Source organism: Perca flavescens, chromosome 10, assembly GCF_004354835.1.
Source record: "Perca flavescens isolate YP-PL-M2 chromosome 10, PFLA_1.0, whole genome shotgun sequence".
NCBI classification, from domain to species: domain Eukaryota; kingdom Metazoa; phylum Chordata; class Actinopteri; order Perciformes; family Percidae; genus Perca; species Perca flavescens.
The window spans coordinates 13,693,598-13,720,216 of NC_041340.1; the positions used below are offsets into that span (position 1 = coordinate 13,693,598).

A 26,619-nucleotide genomic window follows, 5' to 3' on the forward strand; every position below is an offset into this window, starting at 1 on the left:
TTGAGAACCATAATATTCACATTTACAAAGCATTTTGTGCCTTTTTACAGATCTTTTTTTTTTTTATAGATATATGAGTGTTATTTTTTTGTCAAGTGCAATTTGCCTGTCAATTGAGACGCAACTTGTAGTGTTATCAAGTGTTGCTCTTTACTTAATACATACACTTTTAAGGGTGGATCCTAGAAATAATGGGTTGATATAGTACTGAAAGTGTGATGGCACACTGCACTTGTTTCACTAAAGTTTCAATCGTGTCAGTTTTACATGGGGAAATAGTTTGCCTCTCAAAAAGAATTTGTGTATGGAAGGCAGAATATGGGCCTTTTCAATAAGCTGAACAGCTGAACAGCTCTCAGAAACTTGAACACTACACAAATGTTATTAGGCCTGGTTTATATACAATACAAACTACTCCTACATTGTTTCTTTTATTTTTTTGTCATTCAAACCTTCAGATGAGTTCAGTAAAACTCCTACGACCACGTCTGAACGGCATTCTCTTCAAGCTGACGTTTGAGGAGCAGGTGAATAACATCCGGCCAGACATCATGAATGTGACATTTGCCTGCGAGGAGGTGAAGAAGAGTGAAAGTTTAAGCAAACTTCTGGAGTTGGTATTGCTCGTTGGCAATTACATGAATGCCGGCTCAAGGAATGCCCAGACGTTTGGTTTCAACATCAGCTTCCTCTGCAAGGTAACACAACACACAGATGAACACCATGTTTGTAAAAATGTCAGAAACATGAAATTGACATTAACATATAAGGTGAAAGGCAGAAATTATTGTCACTGCTTCCAAATATACCTGTAAGGTAAATTGTACATAGCGCCCATATTATGCTCATTTTCAGGTTCATAATTGTATTTTGAGGTTGTACCAGAATAGGTTTACATGGTTTAATTTTCAAAAAACACCATATTTTTGTTGTACTGTACATTGCTACAGCTCCTCTTTTCACCCTGTGTGTTCAGGTCTCTGTTATAGCTACAGAGTGAGACATCTTACTTATGTATCATCTTTGTTGGCACTCGCACATGTGCGGTAGCTAGGTAAGGATCGTATCAGCTAGCTAGCGGTTTCCAAAGACAGTAAAAGAAAGGCTGTTTTTCCAACTTCGGTCAGTTACAAGGCAGGACTAGCTGGGAGACTTCTTCGAAATGAGGGCGCACTTCCAACTTTGCGTGGAATACCTGCAGAACAGGGACATGTGTGTTATAGCAGTGTTTCGCCATTGAGAACGAGGTAGCATGCAAGCGCTAGCATGCTAGCGGTTCGCCACCTTGTCTCTGCTTCTGACATAGAAAGCCGTGCAGATTTTGACCAGCTCACCCGGAGACTGAAGGCAGAAGACATTCAGAAACCCGTATCTCACTCAAAACACTTAAATAATATTTGGGCACTTAAATAATATTTGGGCACTTAATAATATTTGGGCACTTAAATAATATTTGGGCACTTAAATAATATTTGTTCAAAGCGACATACAATTGAGGTTCAAACCAAGCCACAGTAGATCACAGAGAATAGAGCTGTAATCGGGCCTTAAAAGTACGGCCCGAAAAGGCCCGAGCCCGACAGAGTTCGGCCCGAGCCTGACCTGTACATTTTGATTGACAGCTTTTTAAAAGCCCGAACCCGTTTACAGCCCGACTGTAAAGGCCGTCCATCAGCATCATTAGAGTGTTGGACACGCGCTTCGCACCGCGAGCGGGCACACGCACCACTCGGAAAAGGGAGAGAAAGAAAAAAGAGACTGTGCCGCACGCACACAGCTTTGTCTTTCGTAAAAAAAATTGTCATTTATACATTTTTTAACATCATTTATTCATGAATAACGGAGGCTATAGACCACTTGGAAGTTGGAACATAGAAATTAATTAAGTCCTCCAGAGACCAGCCTCCGTTTCACCTCCTCAGGATCCATTTTCACGCTAATCGAAACGCATCACCTGACCGCTCATATACCATGCAGCCCGAAGTGCAAGCCTGAGCCCGGCCCGAGCCCGTGAAAAATAATAGAAATTAAGCCCGAACTCGTCGGGTCCCGTCGGGTTCGGGCAAAGATCTTCAGCTCTAACAGAGAAGCCTCTGAGAATAAAGTGTTGCAACACTTGCTTCTATGTTGTAGTGTTGCTCAAAATACCACATGCATATGCACGTTAGTGCATGTGATATTTGAGCTCTGCACAAAAATACTGGCGCATGTTAAGGGCCGCCAACTCTCACGGATTGACCGTGAGACTCACGTTATTGACACTTTTTACATGCTCTCACCCCACACATCCATTTTCTCATGCATTGAAAAACTAATTCATAACTGCTAACGTCCCGGGAATGAAAAGAGGATACTGACAGCGCACAGACAGACAGCAGCACTGTAAAACACTGCGTTTATTGAGGTCTCTTTGAGCATGCCTCAAAGTACTTTAAAGACACTAGCTCTTCTAAAAATCTACAGTACCTATCAAATGAGAAATGTTTCAATACAACAAATATCAGAACGACGATGAGGTGTGGAGCCCATGGAACTTGAGCCAGAAAAAGGCAGCATCTGTGTCCACTGCCAGGAAAAATCACAGCATGCAAAGGTGTGAAACAGAGGACTGGCAGCCATGCACACACAGCTTACTAAGCACAGCCAAGCTCTTGTAGCAGACCCATTTGGCCACGCACACACACACACACACACACACACACACGCACGCACACACACACACACACACACACACACACACACACACACAACACACACACACACACACACACACACACACACACACACTAAAACTTACATCTGGCAGAGATGAAAGAGTTCTTAAGTAGCCCTGCTGTAGACAAGGCTAGTGTTAGTCAGGTCACGATGAAAACAGTGTTTTAAGCTTGGATTTTAAAATTGTACTTAAACCACAAGGTGGCTCTAAAGTACTAAGTCGTAGTACAAAAGTTCTTATTTATTATTTATATACATTTGTGTAAGGTGACATATTTTTAAGTCAAGCCACATTTTTATAAATGGTGTAGGTTTTAAAAAAACATTTTTAAGGCAAAAACTGGACTCTACGTGAATTGAGTCTTGAAAGTGATATACTGATGTGGTATCACGATTTGCCAAATTGATCAGAGTATGATTTTCTGCAATGTAGAATACGTGTATACACATATTTGGACACATTTTCTCAGCAACCCTATTTCTAAAACAGCAGTTTATTAATTTCTCATTTAGTTGTTATGTTTTATGGACAGACATTTTTTGAAGGAGTAAGGTTAAAGGATATTGCATAAACACATTTTTAAGAGTTCTCTTTCTTGATGTTTAAAGATTACTCAATTGATTTACCCTATATAGTATTAAAAGAAAGAAGATAATCTACAGGAAAACATTCTCTGAAACATACCAACATTCACAGTGCTTCCAAAAAGTAGAAGTCGAGAAGTAGAAGTCTAAAAAATTTGACCATCAGCCAATTTATTGCAGAATTTAAATCCAGCTAAACAGGTATATCTACAAAATCAACAGCATGTCAGAAAATTAGGCTATTATTGAGAGCCAAAAAATCACTATGTTGTCCGGTCCCTTTAAAGTACACTGTCGTGCTGTGTAGCATAGGGAACAGTATTCAGTGTCTTATCTTATCGATGATAAAACTGATTGGGTTTTTATTGGTTAGCCTACAGAGTGCTTCGAGAACTTGTGGGGATGCTGAAGAGGGGGCACGACTCCACCCAGCATTGCCTAAGCTTAGCAATCAACCTGTGGGGATAAACAACCAAAATAAGTTGCAAATCTTTAAGGCAGCCTGTGTGAGATTGTATATCACTTTTCTTTTTTGTGTCTCAAACTCTATGCTGCTCAGTGCTACAACTGTTGTGAGTAGAGAAAAAAAGAATCAATCCTAAACCATCATGTCAAATGAATCAGTCATGTCACGTGAAAACGCTCAACATGGGATTTTTTTCATATGGGAGACCTCAGTGTGAATGCCAAAAGCAACCACCTTACACACATTTAAAGCCAGCAATCTAGCAGGTGTGAAAAGTATGGTTTAGTATGGTGAATCCACTGTGCTTCCGTATTCCTGCAAGCTGACTGAATCAGTGTGGAGTGTCAGTGTAGAGCCTGGTAATGTCTCAGGGGGCTGATTGTGCCATTATAGATGGACAAGAAAAAAAGTCTGCTTTCTCACTTTAGTCAATCAAGTAAATGGCCCCTTGGGTGGCAGGTCTAGGGTACCTAATGGGCTCATCAGGGAGGAGAAGGTTGACAATGGGAATGAGTAGCAAGAGGAAGGGCATAGGCTGACCCACCTTCAACCCTCCTCTACAGCCTTGTGTCCTGTCAAGGACACCCAAATCTCCTGGGAGCCAGCCTGGTCACATATATTTTGCAAGCTGAACGTCTGCTCTAGCTTTACAAGGACAGCCGCTGAAATGTGGATTTCATATCACTATAGTTTAGTGTTGAAAACGGGAGAAAATGATGGGAAAGTTCAAACAAAATTCAAAGAATACCTGCATTGTAAGAAAACTCTTAAAATGCATAACGATACACATGGTAATTATGAATATAGAAGAGACTGTTTCCATAATGAAACATATTGGGTGAATGGATAAAAACCATCTGCTGCATGACTCAAAAACAAAGAGATATTGTTTCTCTTGGGTTTTATCCCCATCTCACTTAGGGAAAAAAAAACACTTTCACAGGATCTGCTTAAATAATTAAAGACCACATGGCAATGATTTGTGCTCATTTTAAGTTGAACAGAACAGGCTACCTATTAGGCACTTGACTTGGTTAAGAGGGAGTCATCTACCCAGCATCAGTGTGACCTTGTGTCCTGCTTTCAAATTCTTTTATTATTCACAGCTGAACTTACTGTTACTATTACCAGTGTTATTATAAAATTCATGGCCACAGCACGTGAATATAAATCACATGTTCCTTCACATAACTCATTCTCAGCAGTGACCTCGTAGGCTTTTCTGTACATACAGTAATATGCACTTTTTGCTCAATGGTGTTTTAAGCCGATTTCAAGGCAGCGATGCGACCGTCGACTTCAAGGCACCTAACCTTAACCCTAACCCTAAAAGTTTTATTCTCCTGCTGTTCGTCCTGTCCAGTGGTTCTTTTAACCTGCTTTTAATATCAGATTTTCTTTTAAACAGCTTTTATATAACCAAACTTGGTTTTTTAAGGAGGTTTTAAAGTGTTTTATTCACACCAGTGGTCCCCCTGTGTCCGTGCCCCTCACAACGCCCATCCCAGGCGTTGTGTTTTAACCCTAACCTAATCCTAACCATTGCCTAATCCTAGTGCCTTCCAGGCAGCGCTGCCTGGAAGACGACGTTGGGGGCTTAAAACACCAATCACCGCACTTTTTCTTTCTCTAATAGAGTCTAATATGTAACTGTGTGAGCAAGTATCCAACTTGTTTGCTGCAGCTCCATCTGCTGAAGTTAAATTGAGCAATTGAGGGGCAACAATCCTTCTGTTAGTCTGAGGATTCCATATTCCCATTGCCACTTCCTCTGTTATTAGTTAATTATTATTTTCAATGTGGATAGTTAAGTGGAAGTGTGTTTGCTTGTAATATACCTCTCCACTGTCAACTCTGAATAAATTTGGAATGTATCGTACTAACTAGTGAGCGATTTGAAATAATGCTACCTCAAGGCAATTTATGTTGTGAAAGATTGAATGATATCACTATTTAGAATTTGCTTTTAGCAACACAGTAATAAAGCAGCATTTCCCCCTCTATTTCAAATGAACAGATTAGTTTGAAGGAGTAGCATTTATATACACTCCAGCGCCACTATTAAAACATAATGGGCTTAGACACATTGTAAGGAGCTTGTGTAATAAAATATCAGCTATATAAAGGCATTTTATATGGGTAGTGAAAATAAAAAATAAAAAGATCTAGGTAAAACGTCAGGTAGCCTAAGATACTGCCTGAGCAATGCTTAGGAGCTCTGACAGAAAAAAAAGCCTTTTTCACTTTTGGCTTTTAGAACAAACTTGAAGTGGCCAGGGCAAGGGATGGACTAGAATTAAAAATGACCCTGGACTTTGATATAGGCCAGCTCACTACAACCTGTGCACAGATACTCCACAGCCCCTGGCACAGTTCTCACGATACCGTAAGTCTGCATTAACTGAAATTGAACTGGAAAACAAAAAAAAAGTGTGAAAAAAAACATCAGCACCTTGAGTTTTATGTAGGATTCCCTCTGCCCTTACAGAGGCCCTTAGCAGAATGTGTTACCAACAACAGCTCTTTTTATTTAAAAATACAGTCAATTTCCTACTGCTTTATGAACTAGTCTCCTTGTAACATTTTCCAATGTTTCACCTAAATGTGTAATGCCCATCTTACGTGTCTCAAATACATTAATGTATATTAAATATGACATAACATGGCATAACAGTGTTTCCACACTGTAGCAGTTAGAATATTGTCTTTTTTCTTAACAGTGATACAGTATTGGACAGGTCAATTTCAGACTTTTAAGACACTTTAAGGAAATGGCCCGTTGTTTTGATAATGTTTAAAACCATGAAATCATGAAACTCCTCATGTTTTGATGTTCCAATATAACACATTTGTGATTAAACAGTGGTATACTTATGGTCAGTCTTTTATTTAGTTTTGACTCTTTTTTTTTTTTTTTTTTTTTGGTCCACACACACATCCATACGTTTTTTCAACTAGAAGGTGAAGACCGATCAGGGAATGCTTCCAGTAATGCATGTACATGGTGCAGGGTAAAAAGGAGAAAAAATGTAGTATGTTGCTGATCAGGCATCTGAATCCCATACAATACTACAAAATAAAACAAAGGCATAAACTACAATGTTTGTGCTTCACATTGTGTTTTAAAGGTTCATCAGATTAAAAACAACAACCAGTAAATTTTGTCCCAGACTGTCTTCAAAATGATAAGCACCAATTATGCTGTAATATTTCGTTAGAGTTATACATATTACAAGTATAGGTTTGGGTAGAGCAGTTAAAGGGAGTCTGTTTATGAATTAGTGAATATGCATGCTCTGTGGACTTGGTCCAGTCTTATTATGCCAATGATATTCACCTCACAATGCAAAATTACCTTATGTTTCATAAGGTAATTTTTAATGACTGCCTTATTACCTGAAACCACATGGTTTCTCCACTCACATCCATTTCACTCAGTAAAACCTCACAGTGCACCCATTCTCCTATCCTGTGTGTGCAATATATTAGTTCAGGCTAAAGAAAGAAAATAAAAACTCAAAAATCATTAACACATTGTATCAGTGAGACTATGGACAACATGCACCAATCTAGAGATATACGTTACCTCATTATTTAGAATTATTATTTCAGTACATTTACTGTTTCTTAACATCCTACATATCCTTGAATTATTTTTTCCCTTTCCCAGGTTACCCTCTCTTTACAGTATTACATATTACTAATATTAGTTAGCAAATAAAATGTGCATACTAGAGATGCGCCTTTTTGCCTGGTAATGACAGTTTGAGGTTCAACAATCAACAAATTTAAATTTAAAATCCATGAAATTAAATTGTGATTACTCAACGTGAACAAATGATTGATCCTCATCTAATGAAAGTACTGTATGTGTGTTTTTGTGTTGATATGCCTCTGGCTGCCTGTAATTGTTTCAATTCACTATTGCCTTGATGTGTGCACTTGTGTGTGTGTTTGTGTGGGAGTGTGTGCGTGCGTGCATGCATGTACACACATGTATTTGCATGTGCACATGTGTGGGCTTGTCCAACTGCAGGCTGTTTACAGCATGGATATTATCAGTATGAGTACACAGAGGTGGGTTGTGCTAATTAGTTTTCCCAGCATGCCATTCGAACAGCATGGCAATCACGGTGGGGAATGAATATGGAACAAGTTTCCTATGCACTGATGTGGAGACTCCGGCTTCTGTGTATGAGCACACACACATACTTGGCAAAAATAGTACAGAACTTTCCTGCGACACTGTTTTATTCTCATGGGTGCACTTTAATTTTGTGTGCATGTACTGTACATTGTGTGTGTGTTTTTTTTTATTTGCCATTTGTAATTATATGCAAAAGTATGTTAGCTCTCATAATGCATTTGTATTGTATCTCCTTCTAATGTACTGGGCCTCTATCCAGTTCCTCATTTTGATACTGGAGATTGACAGAACAGTTAATTGGAGCCTTTTACATGCAGTTGCTTATTATCTTGGTGGCCATGTGCTGTACCCCTAAGAGGGCATAAACTTGTACTTGCTTCTTGGAACGATGGTTGTTGCCATGCTGTGTGATAAATGTGTGTAGTACATTTGACAAGTAAATGAGTATAAAAATCTGGGTTGATACATTTTCTTTTTTCAATTCTTTTCTCGTTTTTCTTTTTAGCTCCGAGACACTAAATCCATCAGTCAGAATACAACACTTCTCAATTTCCTCGCTGAAAAGTGTGAAGAGACATACCAGGAGATTTTGAGGTTTCCAGATGAACTAGAACATGTCGAGAGTGCCAGCAAAGGTACGTTTCTATGTCTTTATGTATTAAGACCATCACATATCATAGTTCCCACAGGTACATTATAAAAGTACCAACATCATCTGGTAATTATTACAGGGTGGAAAGGCTACAGTATTGTAGTACTGTGGGCGATGCAACTACCAAAATATATCCATTAATGCGTTGCAGTATATTCATTTATTTATTTTAGTTCCTTTTTAACACGTTTCCACCCTTATTTATCTGTTTCAATCCTTGACAACAGCTAGCACTCTCTCTTTGTGACAGGAATAGAGTTGTTTGTTTGACCACACTGTCATTCAGCCTGTCAATAAACTAATTCCACTCTAATTCTATTCTACAGCATTTGGTGGAATCCCTGCAGGCTTATTTACTTTGTTAGTCTCGTAATTGGTTATTTAATCTAATTCAACTAATTATGCACTTGACTGAGGATGCCAGCCATTGTGTAAGTGGACTGAAGTCTTCATGCGCTGTATATTTAGATGTCTGTATTCACACATTTTGAATTATATCAACTTTGTCATTTCATGGAAATTAATTATTTAATAATATGCCAGTTAATTGACTGAGGACTCAGTAACTATTTAAGAGAAAAATTCACTCTCAAAATGATCATTTGCAACCCCATCTGACCTTGAAAGAAAATGTGTTTTTCTCGCTCACCTCCATTGTGAACGAAGAATCCAAAAATGGAAAAAAAGTCTTGATGAATTGCCTCATTTTTTTTAGATTTTTCATTCATTGTTGAGGCATGCGAGAAAAACACATAATATTTTATTTATTGTTTTAGTACATATATTTTATAAAATCTCTGCTGATAAGCCTCTAAAAATCTATTTTATTGGATTTACTTTAAGGCACAAAGGAACCACGTGCTGGCACAATGACTTTGAAAAGCTTTTACTGCCTGTAGAAACAGTAGAACATCTTTGAATTATTTACCACTATCTTCAGATCCTTTACAAGCTTTTAGTCTCCTATCAGGTAAACTGGTCTAAAGACAATTCAACAAAGCTTCCTTTTCTGCTTTAACACTGTACACTTAAAAACTGCTTGACTGACTTGAATTACTCAAATGTTTTGTTTTCCCCAATCAAACCAAGTTTCTGTTTAAAAGTGAGTAGTGAACACTATGTGTTATTATTTATTAGTATAGCCACCGTTTGAAAAATCTGTATTGATTATTTGTGATCCAATTACCTCTTACGATGGCAACAACCAACCTTCATGGGCTTCGTATCATAATAAATACAGTACACACTACAACTTATGTTTACACTTGGACTACATAACATAAATAATATACCAATACAATGCAGTTACAACAAAACCAAAAATATGACATACAGGACATGAAGTAGAACAGTTGACAGTAAAACCTTCATCTTCTTATCGGTAAATAGAATTTTAAAAAATCATCATTGTTGTGCTTACTTGGGTAATAAATCTGATTTCTGATTGTTAATTTTCTCGAGGCTTAAACGGACGCTAATAGTGATGTTGGGGATTTAAATCAAATGGCCATCTACAACGGTTGGAAGTTGTACAATCAATGTACCTCATTGATCAGTGCAATCAGGCCTGGATGATTTCCCTAGGAAATCATTATTTTCCCTGCCTTGATTTGCTGCTTCAGACATTCACTCATTCAGGACACAGTTTCTCCAAGACAGAGATCTTCAACAGGGGGTCCAGGACCCCTAGGGGGTCCTCAGGGTTGCTGCAGGGGGGCCACCAAATTATTTTATGATAGTTTAAAAAAATTATAATAATTAAATAATAATAATATACAGTGGTGCTCATAAGTTTATGCTAAAGTTGACTAAAAAGAGGAATAAAAACATTGATCTTAATGCCTTAATTAAAACAAATAGGAAAAATCCAACCTTTAAGGACACCAATTTTCTTTGTGAATGAATAATGTATCGTAAATAAATAAATTAAAATACATAAGTATACACACCCCTATGTTAAATTTCCATAGAGGCAGGCAGATTTTTATTTTTAAAGGCCAGTTATTTCATCCACTATACTATGCATCCTGATAAAATTCCCTTGGCCTTTGGAATTAAAATAGCCCCACATCATCACATACCCTTCACCATACCTAGAGATTGGCATGGGGTACTTTCCATAAAATCATCTCTCAATGCAAATCAAACCAGCTATTAGGCTAACTGAAATAAAACCATGCCTTATAGAGCCTTGCATGGCCAAGCTCTCTCTTACATCCAGGATCTATTGCACGCACACATTTCTGGTCACTCTCTGAGGTCTTCAAGCCAAGACCTTTTAACTGTTCCCAGAACACGTTTTAAAAGAAGAGGTGATCGTGCCTTTTCTGTGGTGGCTCCAAGGCTCTGGAACTCTCTCCCTTTAGCCTTGAGAGTCTTGGATTCTGTGGAAACTTTTAGAAAACACCTAAAGACACATCTTTTTAGACAAGCATTTAATTAGCCATATGGTTTTGTATTTTATGTGTTGTTTTTATTTGTTACCCCTCTTGTGAAAGGTGCTATATAAATAAAGTTTACTTACTTACTTACTTGTAGGCCCAGTTTAATATGCAACTCAATTTTATACATTATATATAATAAGGGGTCCCTCCTCCGTCTCTCAGCTGAGGGGTCCATGCCTAAACACGTTGAAGACCCCTGCTCTAAGACATTGGATCACTAACTTGCTATCGCCTGAACACAATTTGTATTTCACAAAGTTTTACATCAGGCCTATACATTTTTAAATGAAAGGTAATTAATAATGATTGTTAATGGCATCATTGATTATTCAGTTTTTTGTCTAGTGGCCTACTAAAGCATTTAGTGATAATGGTTACAGGTAGCAATAAAAGCCTCTTTTAGTACTTTTAGTGCATATATCCTATACCACCGTACTATGCTTCTGTTGGTATTACATTTATCACTGGAAAGTTTAACTACAGTAACATAACAAAAGTTCATGCTTGACTAAAATGTTTTTTATTTTGACCATGATGTCTTTCACATCTCAACTGTACAGAAAAAGCACCACTCTATATTGTATCACATCAAAAATCAGCTCCATTGTTTTTATGTAACTAATTTGCAATCTTAAAAAAAGTATGCCCGTTGTTTTGTGACCAAGCGTTAGCAGTGAGAGGAGTAACGGCTCTTTTCACTGAATATGCAAGGCCTTTTCACATCTTAGCTTAGCGCAGGTTGAATGAGACTGCAGAGAGCTTACAGTAGCGCCATTCAACTATATTATTCAGGGAGACACAGAAAGCTCAGTGCCCAGGGTTTGGACATTTCACTGAGCTATTTTCAATAAAATAAATCATATAGTTTAGAAAGAATAAAGAATGCAAAGTCCAATGACGTCATTCACATGCATATTAATTATCCATGTGGAGTTACCGCTGGTAGAGAGGAGAGGATAGTTTGTTTACGGCAGCAGCTAAGTTCACAAGATTTTGTCCAAATTTCAAGATTCGTGGCAAACTAAGATAAACAGCTAGACTCCAAACTGACAGCTTTCATTTATACTGCTTCTTGCAGAGTAGCATGTTGTGTAAAACAGCTGTGGCAAAGAGAGGTCACATGCACACAAAGCAGATTGAAATATCACTTCCTAAATGTTTATGCCTGTTGAACAGGTAAGTATTGATAGTAGTACTGAAGTATTGGCTTTTTACTCACAAAGGTTTTATTGCACTTATAGTAACGAGCGTAACGTTTGTTGTCATCTGCACCAGGGGCGTTGATAATCCTCTCTGTATCATTCCCAGTTTGGATCATGTGCTGCGTGTTGTAACATGCTATACCTCTCGGCTCTGCCTTGTGTGAAGCGCGGACATCGGCGTTCAGAATCCCATCCATCTTCCAAAATCCAATGCTTGCATCCAAATAAAATATGCTTAAAGCTGAATGGTATTTACTCTGGTTTACCTGGACATAGTCCAGTGTGGCTAGATCCTCCTGCAATACCGAAACTAATCGGCATTTGAATAGATGCAAATACAGGGGGCTGTGTTTCCACTCTCCCTGTGGAAAGTTTCCTGCTGTGACTCAGTAATGTGAAAAGTTTCACTTAATTTAAAAAAAATTATATATTATTTGGCAGGGCATACATTGGAAATTGTAAAATATAAGGATTTTGTCAAATGTTTTGCCATGCTTGTATGATAAAAACTTGTGAAGGTATAAATCTAACTACATAACATTTATTTTGATCCTGCTGAGCTACGGCGGCAGCGGAGCTCTCGACTCCAGAGGGTTAACAAAGCCCAGCGCATAGAGATGTTCCCATAGGATATTATTCCTTTCTCCTACGATTCAGCCATTATCAAAGCCTACCTGTCAATTTTAATTACAATTCACATGATTATGTAAGGAGGCATGTTCCAGATAGGACCCGGACAAAGGGAAGAGCCATGCTTTTAACAATGCACTGTGGACACATGGCTCAAAAAATAATTGTGTATGTATTATTAGTAAAATAAGTATACTCTGGTATTTATTAAACTTTTAGCAGCTCAAGTTGTTCTTACAACCAAACAGAATGTAGGCATATTTAAAAACATTGTCAGTGGTGTCTAAAAATACCTATAGCTATTTCATTTACTTTTAGCAATTAAACTCGTAATTTGCTGATTTGAGCCTATGCCTATTTTCTTTTCTCAAACTGTTACACAGCCAGGCTGTGGCATTTCATGAACACTTAGATAAATTCATTTTAGATGCTAATTAAATTAATGGCTGGCACAAATGCTTTACAATTAAAGTTTTTGTATCACAGGAGTACTTCAGCACCCATATCCCCCAATGGTCATACCATAGTGAGCTAGAAAAAGCTTGATAGCCACTTTAAAAACCCTGCCAACATCAGTGCAGTCATGAAATCACAAAATGAGAATGACTACTTGTTTACTGGATGTGAACTTTACTTCAAGACAATTTGCATGCAATCAAGCAATTCTTTGTTGCAGTGCTATTGGAGGCGTGTTCTGCTAAAAAGAAAAATGTTGGGGATTTTTTTGTAATTATTCTGGATCCATTGCACCGTAATACTCCTTTGTTATGAGTCACTTTGGACAAAGTGCTTGTCAAATGGATGTAATGTAATGAGGTCCAGCTCAAAGTAATGTAGAGCAGCACTTTTCCTTCACTTTCTTTGATCTGGTTCTCTTGATAGTGACAATGCCTTTCCATCTTGATTACCTCCATCAAGGAGGTTATTAGCAACATATCTTATACAAAAAGTAAGTATAAAGTAATAAATACCTAAACAATCTTAATAAAATTTGTTAAAATGTTTGGCCAAGGGCAAATTATTCTTTTTTTTGTGCATATATGACCATTATTGTTGCCATTGACAAAGTACATTGTTTCTGTGATGACTCCTGTACTCCAGATGCGTTAATCATGGGTTTAATACAAATGTATCACTACGTGATTTTCTTTACGTATATTGTGATGCAAATCCAGACCCAGAAGCAATTTAAAACTTCTTATATATGTCCATTATTAAAACAACCTACTGCACATTTTGATAACTGTGCAGCCTTTGTGGAGGTGGTCTCTGAGCACTTTCTTGTTTAATATCTGTGTTTTTATTCTTCAAGTCAACAAAAATTGAAAAAAAAAACATTAGCAGCAGTAAAATGCATTCCCTTTAAAACCATGGAAAGCTGTCTCTGTGTTCTTTATTAAGCATACAAAGACATCATAAGTCTTGAGGCATAAATGGATTTCAGTGCTTTAAATGTTTTAACCTTGGGTCATAAAGCACCTTCATCAAATCCCGAATGAAGATAAGATTAATATATTTCAGAATTAACTCTTTTCCATTCAACAAGTTTTATTCACTAGAAGAAAAGCAAGCATACAAGTGGTTGGCCTGTCTTGGCCTTAGGTCACTAAAAGTGAGGAAAATGCTGTTCTATTTTTTCTTCTTAAGGCATTGATTGAATAATGCTGGTAAAATAATTTCAACCTGAATAACAGACAAGGATCTGCCCTTGACAACGTTTTTCAAGTAAGGAGATCTGGGTGGCTGAAAGGGGCTCAGACCTCCTCATTGGTGGGTGCACCCTATTCACCACTGCCCACTGGAGTTTGTAAAGATAAACAGTACATTGAATCCTTAATTTGTGCAGGAAAGCATCAGTTGCATTATGGTATATATATATATATATATATATATATATATATATATATATATATATATATATATATATATATATATATATATATATAGTAAACTGCAGTTTACTGCATGTACCATATATTGATTGCTTCTTTTTACCCTTATTTTGCTGCTTCATTCAACATTCATTTTAAAGTGCAGTTGTGTTTTTAAAAACTTTATTTTTTATATTCACTGAGCATACACTTAATAAAAGAAAACAGTTTTGCTTCAATTTTAAACTCAAACTCTCATTAAAGGTCTGTCATTTCCAGATTAGCTCCCATTCCACTACCTTTTTGTACCAGTCTTCCTAAAAAAAACAACAACATGGCACCGAGGTGTTCTTTTTTTATATTAGTAGTACATTAAGTAAAAATAGAGAACCTCATCATTTTGTGAGCATTTACCAATTATACCTCACATGAGTCTCAGCCATAGGTGCTCTTTCAGTAGCTCATGTGAGCTAGTTGTTTAATAATAGTGTGAGTGCCATGGTGATGGATGTATAGATGGATGCTACTGATCAGGTCATAACAATGCAAAGGCATTTCCCATCAACTTCCCTCCCCTCATCTGCCTGCCAAGTGAGTAGTCTTCAACATAGACCAGTATTTTCTTTGAATCTTCCTAATTCATCAAGGATAATGCACCACTGAATAAGAGTGAAAATAATACTGAACATAAAGTATACTGCATGTACTGCATGTATGAAGGGTTTATTTGCAAAAACAGATATCTCCGGGGGTTTTCTCTATATATTTTTTTTTTTACTCCAGGGAGTATCAGTTAAACTGGTGTTGGTTTATTCATTTTAAGAATCTACTCTTGAAATTTACATGAACAATTCATATACTGTATATGCGTTCATTCATAAATTTACTATTGGAGACTATAACCATTTGAAATGTAGTCATATAATCCACTATTTTCATACCCCTGACCTCATCTTAATAGCAGCGGCAAAGCCTGGAGAGACGTGTCATTGGCCAATTTGCCTTGTTAAATCCCCCCCCAGAGATGAATATGTGGGGCCTGACAATGGGAACTAAGTCTGTGTGGTGATTCCACTCAATCAGTGGTGCACTGACAATCTGTCTTGACAATCCGGGAAAAGAGGAAATATGACACAAATGTTCTCATAAATCTATTTAGTATAAGGCATAGCCAAGGGCAAAATACTTTGGAGCCTGTGAGAGAGAAAATGGAGAATGAGGGGAGAAAAAAAAGATGAACTCTGAGGATATTAATACCACTGTGAATCTATCTATTATCCACATTCATTTCAAGGCACTGCAGCATAATAAAGCAGTGCCCATTTCCCATTTAAACTCATAGCAGTACTTGGCTCTGTATTACGTAGACAAAATGCCTTTCTGGATGGGGTGGAACACAGAAGAGATCATTTGTCTTTTGGTTTCAATGCAGTTGCAGGGAATCATGGGGTTGAGAAGATATTCCCTCATGCCAGTCCGGGGAGGGTATCTTACTAAAGCAGCTGCAGAAGCTTGAGAAAGAATTGACGTAATTCAAGCCACGCACTTAAGTACTTCTGTGCCATGCATAAATGTTCTTTTTTTTATTTTATTTTTTTTTACTAAGGAGATGTTTGTCTTTGAAAGAAACTCAAAATTTACATTTGAAGTTGATACTTTGCACTAAAGCAGTTGCTCCATCATTTATTTTACAGCTGACATCTTGACTCACAATTTAAAAAATTTACAACAGATGGGATAAGGAGAAAAACCACAGTAAAAGTCTTGAATTGAAAGTGCCTTGCTATACCAGCTGGGCTGTGCTAGCAAAAAGTCAGCAACTAGATCATAAACACTGTATTATAATATGACATGCTATTTTTGTTGGACGTGTGTTATTAACTGTTCATTTAAAAGAGACCTGTCATATTTATTTCCGCTATCAATCATATTGCATGGAATTTGTTCATTCCATTGAAACATTTGTTTTTTATTTAATTTTTAAGATTCTGTCAGGGTTATCAGGTTTTCATAATGTTGAGGTACATCATATAAACACACACAGGTCTTGCTCATTTGAATTTTATTAGGCTGGAGAGGAACAAAGAGTTGGATTTGCACTAGTTAGATTATTGCCACTGTTTTAGTAACTTTATAATGTGCCCATTTCTCTGTCTTAATATAATATTAGAAACATAAATTATTAAGTCTATTTATAATAGTTATGATGGTATAAACAATGTTAAAACTACTTAAATTCAAATTCCAATCTGCAAATTCTTAGTTAAGATAAATAAAAATAGGCACATTAATCTTTAATAAACTGTGAAAAGGCTTTAAAGGTGCAGTAAGCGATACAACCCCCCCCCTTCAGAATCTCTGCACCCCAGATTCGTGGACGCGCATTGCCATAGCAACCACTTCTGCTAGTGTCTCTGCTGACTAAATGAAATATGGCAGAGTCAATGTTAGCTAGGTTGTGGATTGGCAAACTGTCGCTACTGCTGTAAAGCCAACCAGTTGGGAGCAGCCATCATAAAGTGAAACAAATGGACAAACTGACCCATTGAAAACAACAGACGTGAAACAGCAAATCTAATGTTATTACTCACGTGTCCATCAGGAAGAGGGCCCCCGTCAGTTCAGAGGTTAATGCAGCGTTGAAACGCCTCACCGATGTTAACAAGGCTCTTCCCTCTCTTCTGGTCGTACAACTTCTTTTTTTAATTTGTATTCTTCAGTCCTTTTCTCTGCCAACTCTTCTTGTTGATAACTCTTGGCCGGCCGCTGCCTCGTCCCTCTCCCCCCGCCCCATCACTTGCTTGCACGCGCCACCTGTTGCTGATTGGCTGGAATAGTGTTGTGTGGCTCTTGTGCACCTTTCTGTTTGTTTTCCATTTACACAGTCAAGGCTGTGTAGGAACACCAGATTTCTTTCAGCGGACACAGAAAATAGAGAGCTAGGTGACCATGAGGAGATATTTGCAGAAGTTGACAAAAAGTGTAATGGATTAACATTGCTTACTACACCTTTAAGTCAAATGTACTGCTGCCTGTTTGACCTACAATATTATTCAGAATATCATCTGCTTGCTTGGCAACCTTCGTGATTTTCCCAGAAGACATCTGATTTTAATAACTCTTTCTAAGTGATTGTGCCATATTTCTTTTTAATTTCCCCCCGAATTTTAATCTAAAATACAGCATATTCATTTACTATTTTCATCAAATAGACAAACACTTAAAGAACAGGCTGCACTTTCAGTGCAATGTTCCAATAGGTCAGCAAAGTGTACACATCAGAAATGTGGTCTCTATGGCAACATAGGGCCATATAGACCTTTTAAACTGAATGTTTTACTACTTACAGCAAGGTGCAGCTATAACCTTTGTTTTAATCTAATTTGTAGAGTATGTTTATTGAAAAGACATATCTATTTGATTCTGTAATTTTCCTCATTGTAACCTTACTATTGTCTCATAAATACAAACATAAATCCTAGTAGCAACCCTTTCCTATTGCATAGGTCATTTGATTCAATAACTAATCTAATGCATGCTTATTAGAGCTTCACTGTGACATATTAGTATGCTCAATCTTTTTTTAGAAATTGTTGTTTTCTTCAACAGCTGACCTAGCTGGTTAATGTATAGATCTTCTGGAGATAGGGAATTACAGATGGTGAAGGACCTGTAGTAAAATTTCCCTCATCAAATTGCATAGCCTAATAATTGTTCCTTTTCATAATAACCATCTAGGCATAAACAATAGTTTTTGTGTACATCGACTGCCATGTGTGAAATAAAGAAATAGTCTTAAAAAAACAAAACTAGTTTACTCCTATGTACACAATAAAGGAATAGCTTATTTACCTGGTTCTGTAGCTTAATTCTTTGGCAGGTCTTTCTCCCTTGTGGGTTACAACCCCTGATGAGGCATTCTCCAATTATAGGAGGCAGACACTTACAGGAAGTGAGCCACAATATCACCCATGTCCCCTGACCTCCACTAATGTTATCTGTGGTTTGTCAGTGTGCAGTATCAAGCTCCTTTTCTTCAATTTTGATATCTGACCACTTCTTTTTAATTTCAGTAATAGTTTGACTCTGGTTTGGCTCTTTGAATTAGCAGCTTTCATTACTGCTGTGATAGCAGCCAATTGGAAATTGGGAGTGTCACAACAACGACTACCAATAACACCAACATAAGATCATCTCAACCTTTAAAATAAATAAATAATAATAATCTATTTCACACTCAGTGAAGTTTCCCGTTCTTAGATTTGTAGTCAAACTTTCTCATTCTCCCTTAGAAGTAATTGAATGACAATCTGATTTAGGTGCATATTAATATTCTCAGTGGGAATTCCATTTGCTGTTTAATAGTGGGAGTTAATAGGGTGTTGTATGAGGCTGAGGAAGTGTTGTGTGCAATTTATAAAGTAGGAAATTGCATGTAGGTAGACGTGAAGACAGTTCCTAAATTGCGATATTTTTAAAGGTATACCGCCTTTATCTTTAGTATTCATTGTTTTTATTGCAATGCGACCAGCATCAGAGAAGCTGGTCATGACTGGGAATTATGAGCAAGACAAAAACCAGTGTGCATATAACTCCAGAAGTTGGTGGAGATTCACCTAACAGTGGTACAATGACCCAGATCACACACCCAAGACAACAGTGGAGAGGCTTTGTCTCTGTATGTTCTTGAGAAGCCCAGCCAAAGCCTGGATTTAAACCCCTTTGAAAATCTGTGGAGAGACCTGAAGATTGCAGCTTACTGATGCTTCCCATCCTGTCCAACTGAGATTTAGAGGGTCTGCTAGGAAGGCGAAAAAAAGCCCATATCTAAGATGACTTGAAACTATAGTCAGTAGTTTAAAATCTCCCAAAACACAGAAGAAATAAAAAGCATTCCAATGTAAACAATACAAATCAGCCAAATCAGTCAGACATTTGCATTAAAGGACAATTCCGGCGCAAAACGAACCTAGGGGACATGTTTTCATGCTAATTGAATGAGTTTGGAGCTTTGACGAGGCTACCGCGGACCGCTGGTTAGCTTACAATGCTAGTATTTGGGGCATGGGGGCACTCAAATTAAATCGTTATTTAATACCACTAAAAAGGCTCGAAATATCACCACACCTTAACATTAGCATAATTAGGGTCCCTAAATGTGAACCGAAGCATTGACAACATTGTAAGTGTACATACAGTTTATTAAAAAGATAGATTATAAAGACAGTCACGTTCATGTTTACTTGCGGGAGCCATCTTGGAAACCAGTTATAACTAGTCGAACGCCGTGCAACGTGGAATCTCCATAGACAGTATGGGAATCTCAGACTCATTTGCACGGCGCTCGTTTGTCTTTTTAATAAACTATCTTATTGTGTCCTCTCTTTTAGTAATGCAAACATTATGTATACCAATTCCAGCTCTGAAACAAAAATTAAGACGCTAGTCCAGCCTTAACAATGCAACGAGCAAACAGCAGCAAGAGAGTCAGTATTATCACCAAACCGAAAAAAACAGCTTATTTCTAAAGCAAAATGCAAATCCTTACAAAAAATCACGTCATCACACAGGCTGTGTGTGTGCACTTCAGCGGAATATGGTGACAACCAGCTAGGGTGCGCTAGCGCATGACAGTGACCCCCTCCTACCACACAAAACCAACTACAATTCATGGGCCTACACATCATTACAGTGCGCACACAGCTATGTGATCAGTAACAGACAGGGACAGTCAACAGCAATCCCTGTATTTTGAAACCCACCACCACAAACAAGCAATATTATTAATAAATAATAATATGATTAGTATTAGCACAGCGGCCAATTAAATATATATGTATGTTACAGTTTATTTGGGAAACGATCATTATGCAGAATTACAGTAAATGGACATAATGGTGGTAACGTTAAATTTACAGATTGAAGCTAATTTTCATGATGGAAGTATCCCCTAATAAACCTTAACGTATACAAAACAGTGGCAGCGGCGGCTGAAGTCAAAATGCCTCTCAAAAGCTTTAGATTTTCAAATTAAGCTCAGATGTTGGTCTTTCTTTGCCGACTCCACCTTTTCATTAAAAGTTAATCTTAAAAACGCCGTAGATAATAAATTTGCAACAATGTCCTCATAACTTTGGTCTTCCTCAGTAACGGTAAAGTTACTCCTGGCTTCCATCTTGAACCAGCAGGCTGGCTAAGGTTAGCTAGCCTAGTTTATCGGCGGTGCAAGCTTGCGTGCATATGTCTATGGCTATTGCCCACAGCGGGTGACAAATTAAAATTACAACTGATGACTTTTAATAATGATGTTATAGAACATCTTAGTTGTTGCCCATTGGTAGAGTCCTCTCACAAAAGGGAAGCACATAATTGTGCTTCCATCACTGCTCAGCCCAAACCCAGGTCTTAGAGTGGAGAGCTGCAGACAGAGTGGAGGTAAACTAATGCTATTAACTATTGTAAAGTTACTGTGTTGACCTGACTTCAGTAAGTTCCAACAAAAGCATTGCAGGATGGTGACAGCTTCTCCATCTTCCCATTATGTAGTCAGAACACTATAATAACAATCTGAGTCAGGGGCAAAAAACAGCTACGGTTAGTTCATTGGTGGTGCACATTTGCCGGGTTACAGCGTTCTTGTTCAATACTGGACTAGTTTTAAAAAATCATGTTCACATTAATTACTAAGACACAAATTCATGCGAACATGAAAAATACCGAAAATACCCTTTAAGGTATACTCATCCCTGGACCCTAAAAGTGTTGGAGCAGGATCAGCGAGGCCAGCCGTTTAAATGGACAGTCTGTCATGAAGAATATTAGGAACAGGAAACAGACCTGTCGAGCTCCACCAGCTCAGGATGAGTGATGAGCTCTAGAGAGTTTTCGTTTTTCTTTTTCCTTTTTTTTTTTTCACTTCACGGTGGATGAGTAGTTCATTGTGGGACCAAAACAACTATTCTCTCTCTCTTTTTTTCTGTCTATCTCTCTTTCCCTCCACTTCTGATTTCTTACATCACCACTTTGGCCAGCCAATATGAATGTAGACAGAGATAGACACATGCAGGGAGGCCAGCAACCCTGCTTAGCATCAGGCTCCACTCCGTGACAGCAGATTTCAATGAGAGGTGACAATGGGACCAGGAATGAGAATAATGCTGTTTGCCAGCCTAGAAATTCAGCCTGTCACAGTAGACCATTTCCCATGCTGGGAGTATTTCATGAGCTGAGTTGAACAAGGAAGATTCATTTCAAATGCAACTCTGGTTTTCTGTCCTAAATCATAACTAGAACTAATCCACCCCTGTAGATTAAAAAAAAAAGTAGTATTTTCAGAATTTATCAGTAGCTAATCGACAAACTTGGCCAGATAACAGCTCTTATGGGTAACCTGCATTCTATCAATTTTATATACGCTCAGATCGTTCTAACACTGCCAAGTGTAAAGTCCTGTTCAATGACATACAGTGATTAAACTCAGGACCCAGATGAAGCAAATCCCGAGGGTAACTAGCCATTGTGCCTTTGCAGCAAAGGGAATGTAACCTGGTGTCACAGGGGCACATGGGGGGGCAGAATTGTTTACTTTTAAAGTCATGACTGGTGCTATTTCCTTTGAAATACAAATTACCATGCCATCATTAAGATACTGTATCCAGGGTTTGGTTGTTTGCTCATTTTAAGAATGTCTCCAGAGACCACCTGCTTCTCAGGCTTTGGGCTGAGCAGTGATGGAAGCGCAATTCTGTGCTTCCCTGTTGTGAGAGGACTCCACCAATGGGCAACAATTATTTAGCAACACACAAACATTATCTATAAATTGTACTTAGCTCCTTCCTCATCTACAATATATGCCTTTTTTTTTACAAGTTATAACCTGGATTATTTACCAATTTGTTCATTTCAATATTATGTTTAATTCCTTTTTTTTTTTACAGATTTCACATAATACTCTACTTAAAATCTTTTAAGTATTAAATACCCACTGCCTGTGGGTTTGAATGGTGGACCTGAAACGTTTGTAGCTCTCTCGTTTAAGGGTTATTAACTAGTTATATTGTATTCAAAAAAGTCACAATGGATTGCAATGACAACCCAGAGTAACTGCAATGCACATATCAAAACACCATATGAACTTCTCAAACCACTAATACAGCATAATCCACTTCTCTGCCTCTGATCCGTATTATTCAGATTGCTAAATGCAAATCATCATAAAAAATATTACGTGTAGCTGTGTCGTGGAGAAACTGAGTGCTTTTCTGCTAACCACCTGCCTCATTTAACAGCATTCGTGGGTGGCAGGTGGTACTCGTATCAATTACAGTCATGTCTATTTTTTCCCCCTGCAGAAATGTTAATGGAGAAGATATATTTACATTTTAATTAGGCTGATTTTTCAACTTTAAATGTATAAGCAATGCTGTCATCCGGAATTGTCCCGTCTTATAGCACCACCTTTTAAGACCAGAGCAGTACTCTTCCTGTAACAAAGTCTGCCTGATGGTTCCGTGCTACTGTACTCCTCAGTGGTTTAGATCTCCAGTGATTGGCTGAGCACATTATCACAATGCTTGATATCTGCACTCAGGTTATATCGCAAAGCTTGATTTGCAGTGTGCCTTGTGCATTGATAAAAGCTTGTAATATTAGATGCCGCAGATACAATGCTTTTGACCTATCATAACAAATGTTGAGCAACAAAACTGCCATACAGTATTCTTCAATTGTAGCAGTCACTGACAGGACATTTTACTAAACATGAAGGAACTTTAAAGTTGTTTTCATGGAGAAACTTGTCCATCAGGTGTTTCTGATAAGTAAGATAATGATGAGGATTGTCATAGAAATGAGCAGGACATTGAGTTTTCTCTAAGGTGATCCCTGCGCACTACAGATAAGGCCCTGTTGAGGCTCTACAATAACAAATGCATGGATTTGTAATATTGACTGACTGAAAGAGCATAATCTACAGTACAATATTTCCACCCTGTTCAGGATTTATGTTGTGTGCTTGTGTGATGACTCAGTGGTGAGATCTATATTAAAATAGGATTAGCTTGCCAAAGATGTATCATACTATTGTTAAATACTCATTTTAGCATTACCATGATTGCCCTTCCAAATTCTCCTCTACAGACCACTTGTATGATCTCTTTTCAAATCAAGCAGATGTTGGATATGAAATGTTATTTTATGATCCAGGGATGACTGGTTCATGGAAATGACCAAAGACTGGGAAAAAAATAGAAAGACTCTTTAAGGGACCAACATTTTCTTCTTTTTTTATTTCACATCCCAGTCATGGTCCAAATGTCATTTCATAATGTCATTTAAGATCCAAATGTCCTTTTATAATAACCTAATGATAACTTTATTTCTTTATATTGGAATGTGCCACAAATAACCTTGCAAAACAGGATACAAGACAGCACAGTGCAGTGTTTCCTTTAGCATTTTTTGAGTTACTATATAGGCCAACTTTGATCTTGACATATAGGCTAAGCATTCTGTAGCAAATAACAATAACCCCACTATTAATTACATTATCTTAATGCAGTGTCACTACTTCAGCATGTAAATAATGCACCTAAAATGATACCGTGGGGGGCAGAAATGTTGCCGTGGGGGGCCGCCACGGTCAAATCAACATAGAGGAAACACTGCAGTGTTAATATAATTACACAAATGCAATAAGAACTGTTATATTAATAAACTGCCATCAAGCAAAAGTGTGCCTATGTGGAAAAAAAGGCACCAAGAAGTTCACCCCAACTTGACTGATTTTATAAATGGCAGTTTTGTTCTTCAAACACATTTGGGTATAAATTGGTAAAATTAAAATCTATTCTGGAGACCAAGTATTGACTATTTACAGTAGGAGAGAAGTAACATATTTAAATCACTTCTTAGGTTGTGTGATCTTTTTCACTGCCTTAAAAGTGAAGCCGTAATGCCCTTGTCTCCGCATCATATAGGCAGAAATGGGCTTTAAGTGTATCTCAAAGATTAGGCATGTGTGTCTATGTGTTGGTGTTGCTGCACATCTGGGTGTTATCCTCTTATGGTTTTATTCTCTTAAGAGCATGGCCTCCTGCACAACTATTTGCTAGCAACAGAAGCAGACATCTTTGATTTGGTTAAACAAATGGCCAAAAATATTTCAAATCACAATTATAATAGTAGTTTTCCTGTCAGATATGAATAGAGACATGCATTTCAGATATTCACAGACTTTAGTCATGGTTGTATGCGTAAACAAAAAATAGATTAGGCTTGTGACATTGTTTTAATTTAGCAGAAATGGAGTTTAAAGCTCTCATTTTGCCAATCATAGTTCTATTCATGCTCTTTGTTCTATGCACACAAATCACAACATGCCATGGAGAAACATATCATACCAGCTGTTAAGCCAGAAAGGCAACAGATCATATACCAACTAGGTGGTCATTGCACTAAAGTGCCTTAGTTTTCTTTTCATTCCTTCCCACACTCTCCCTCTATTGACCACGGTTTGAGAAAACGTGCCTGTGGCTCAAATGCTGTCATAAGAATCTGGGCAGCTTTCACCAACCCCTGCACGTCAGTGGGGTTGAGAATTGATTTTAGATACTAAATTGGGTCATTTTTATCATGGGCTGTCATCAATGCAAATTTAAAAGCATGGCCTGAAGCGAGTACTGCAGGGCTGCTCATTGGAGTTTTACTAGGCCCAGGGGAGCCTACTCCCCTGTGCTCCTTTCACTTAATGCATGCCACTATGTGTGAGGATTCCACCATCACTAGTGATTTATACCCCCCAGAGGAGCAAAGACATAGCAGTACATAGGCATTCACTGCCTGTATTGCAGCATTTATATGGAAAATTATAAGGAAATTATAGACTGCTGAATTTCAAAGTAATCACAGCTATATTGTTGGAAATGAATGTATAAAACATTGTGCCTACAGTAGTGCAATCACTCTCAAGTGTTTACAGTGATGTGGCTTATTGTTCTGAGGGAGGTAGGTGTAACTGAGGCAAAGAATCACTGTAACCAAAGCTTTTGGTGCCTGACCAGTTTTTCTTATCTTGGAACGTAGAATGAAAACAGGTACATTTGTTTCGTATACACTAGCCAAACTGCTTCCTTTGTGTAGCACAGACCATATTGCTTTTGTTTGCCTTTATGATGTAAATCATGCAGATCTCCTCTAATTTTGTCCTCCGGCTTTATGGAATGAGTTTAATTTAGCAGCCAGCGCTTTATTTCCAAAATAAATCTAACAGGTCCTGACTATGACCTTTCTCTTACATGTTGATGATTTGCATTTTCCACCTTCTTTTTTCCCATCTCTGTGATATGGAGTCACACTGTGTGATCCATATTCAAATATTATTTAAATCAGTTGCACCGCATTTGCATTTGAAATTGAGGATTTGAAGCCAGGTCCCTTGCATGCTGATCAGAGGGACAACCTTCATTTGAGTGAGGGTTGATATTGCAAATAAATGGGACAGGGTATTAATAATGAAAGGAGTGTTCTATATTGCGCACTGCCGTAAAGGAGTGTTTTCCCTCCCATGTAATGAATCTGATATCATGCTCAACCCTTTTGCTTTCAGCTCAGGAAATGATTTTACTCTCTTCAAATAGAGAGACTCAGCCATGGTGTCACTTTTTAGGACAAAAGTACACACAAGATGGCAGCTTGTTCAAAGCCTTGTATGTTTGTGGCCGGGTAAAAAAAGCCTAAACATACACAAATAATGCTTTTTTGTGCTCTGCAAGCCAAATAATGTTATATGGCAGCACTGTTGTGAGTTTAGTATGATCAACTACTAATCTGAGTAATTGTGAGTCAGCTGCTTATATTACTTTTAGTTAAATTACAGTAAAACCTGTATAACACTGTGTCATCAATAAC

The 26,619-nt window shown here is 37.8% G+C and overlaps 1 protein-coding gene across 1 annotated transcript in view; it reads left to right on the forward strand.

Moving 5' to 3' along the window:
* Positions 1-26,619, forward strand: part of diaph2 (diaphanous-related formin 2) — a 410,316-nt gene that overhangs the window by 256,012 nt on the left and 127,685 nt on the right. Inside the window, 2 exon segments of the mRNA XM_028589075.1 lie at positions 459-698; positions 8,419-8,548. Of these exon segments, the coding sequence (XP_028444876.1) occupies positions 459-698; positions 8,419-8,548 (370 nt within the window).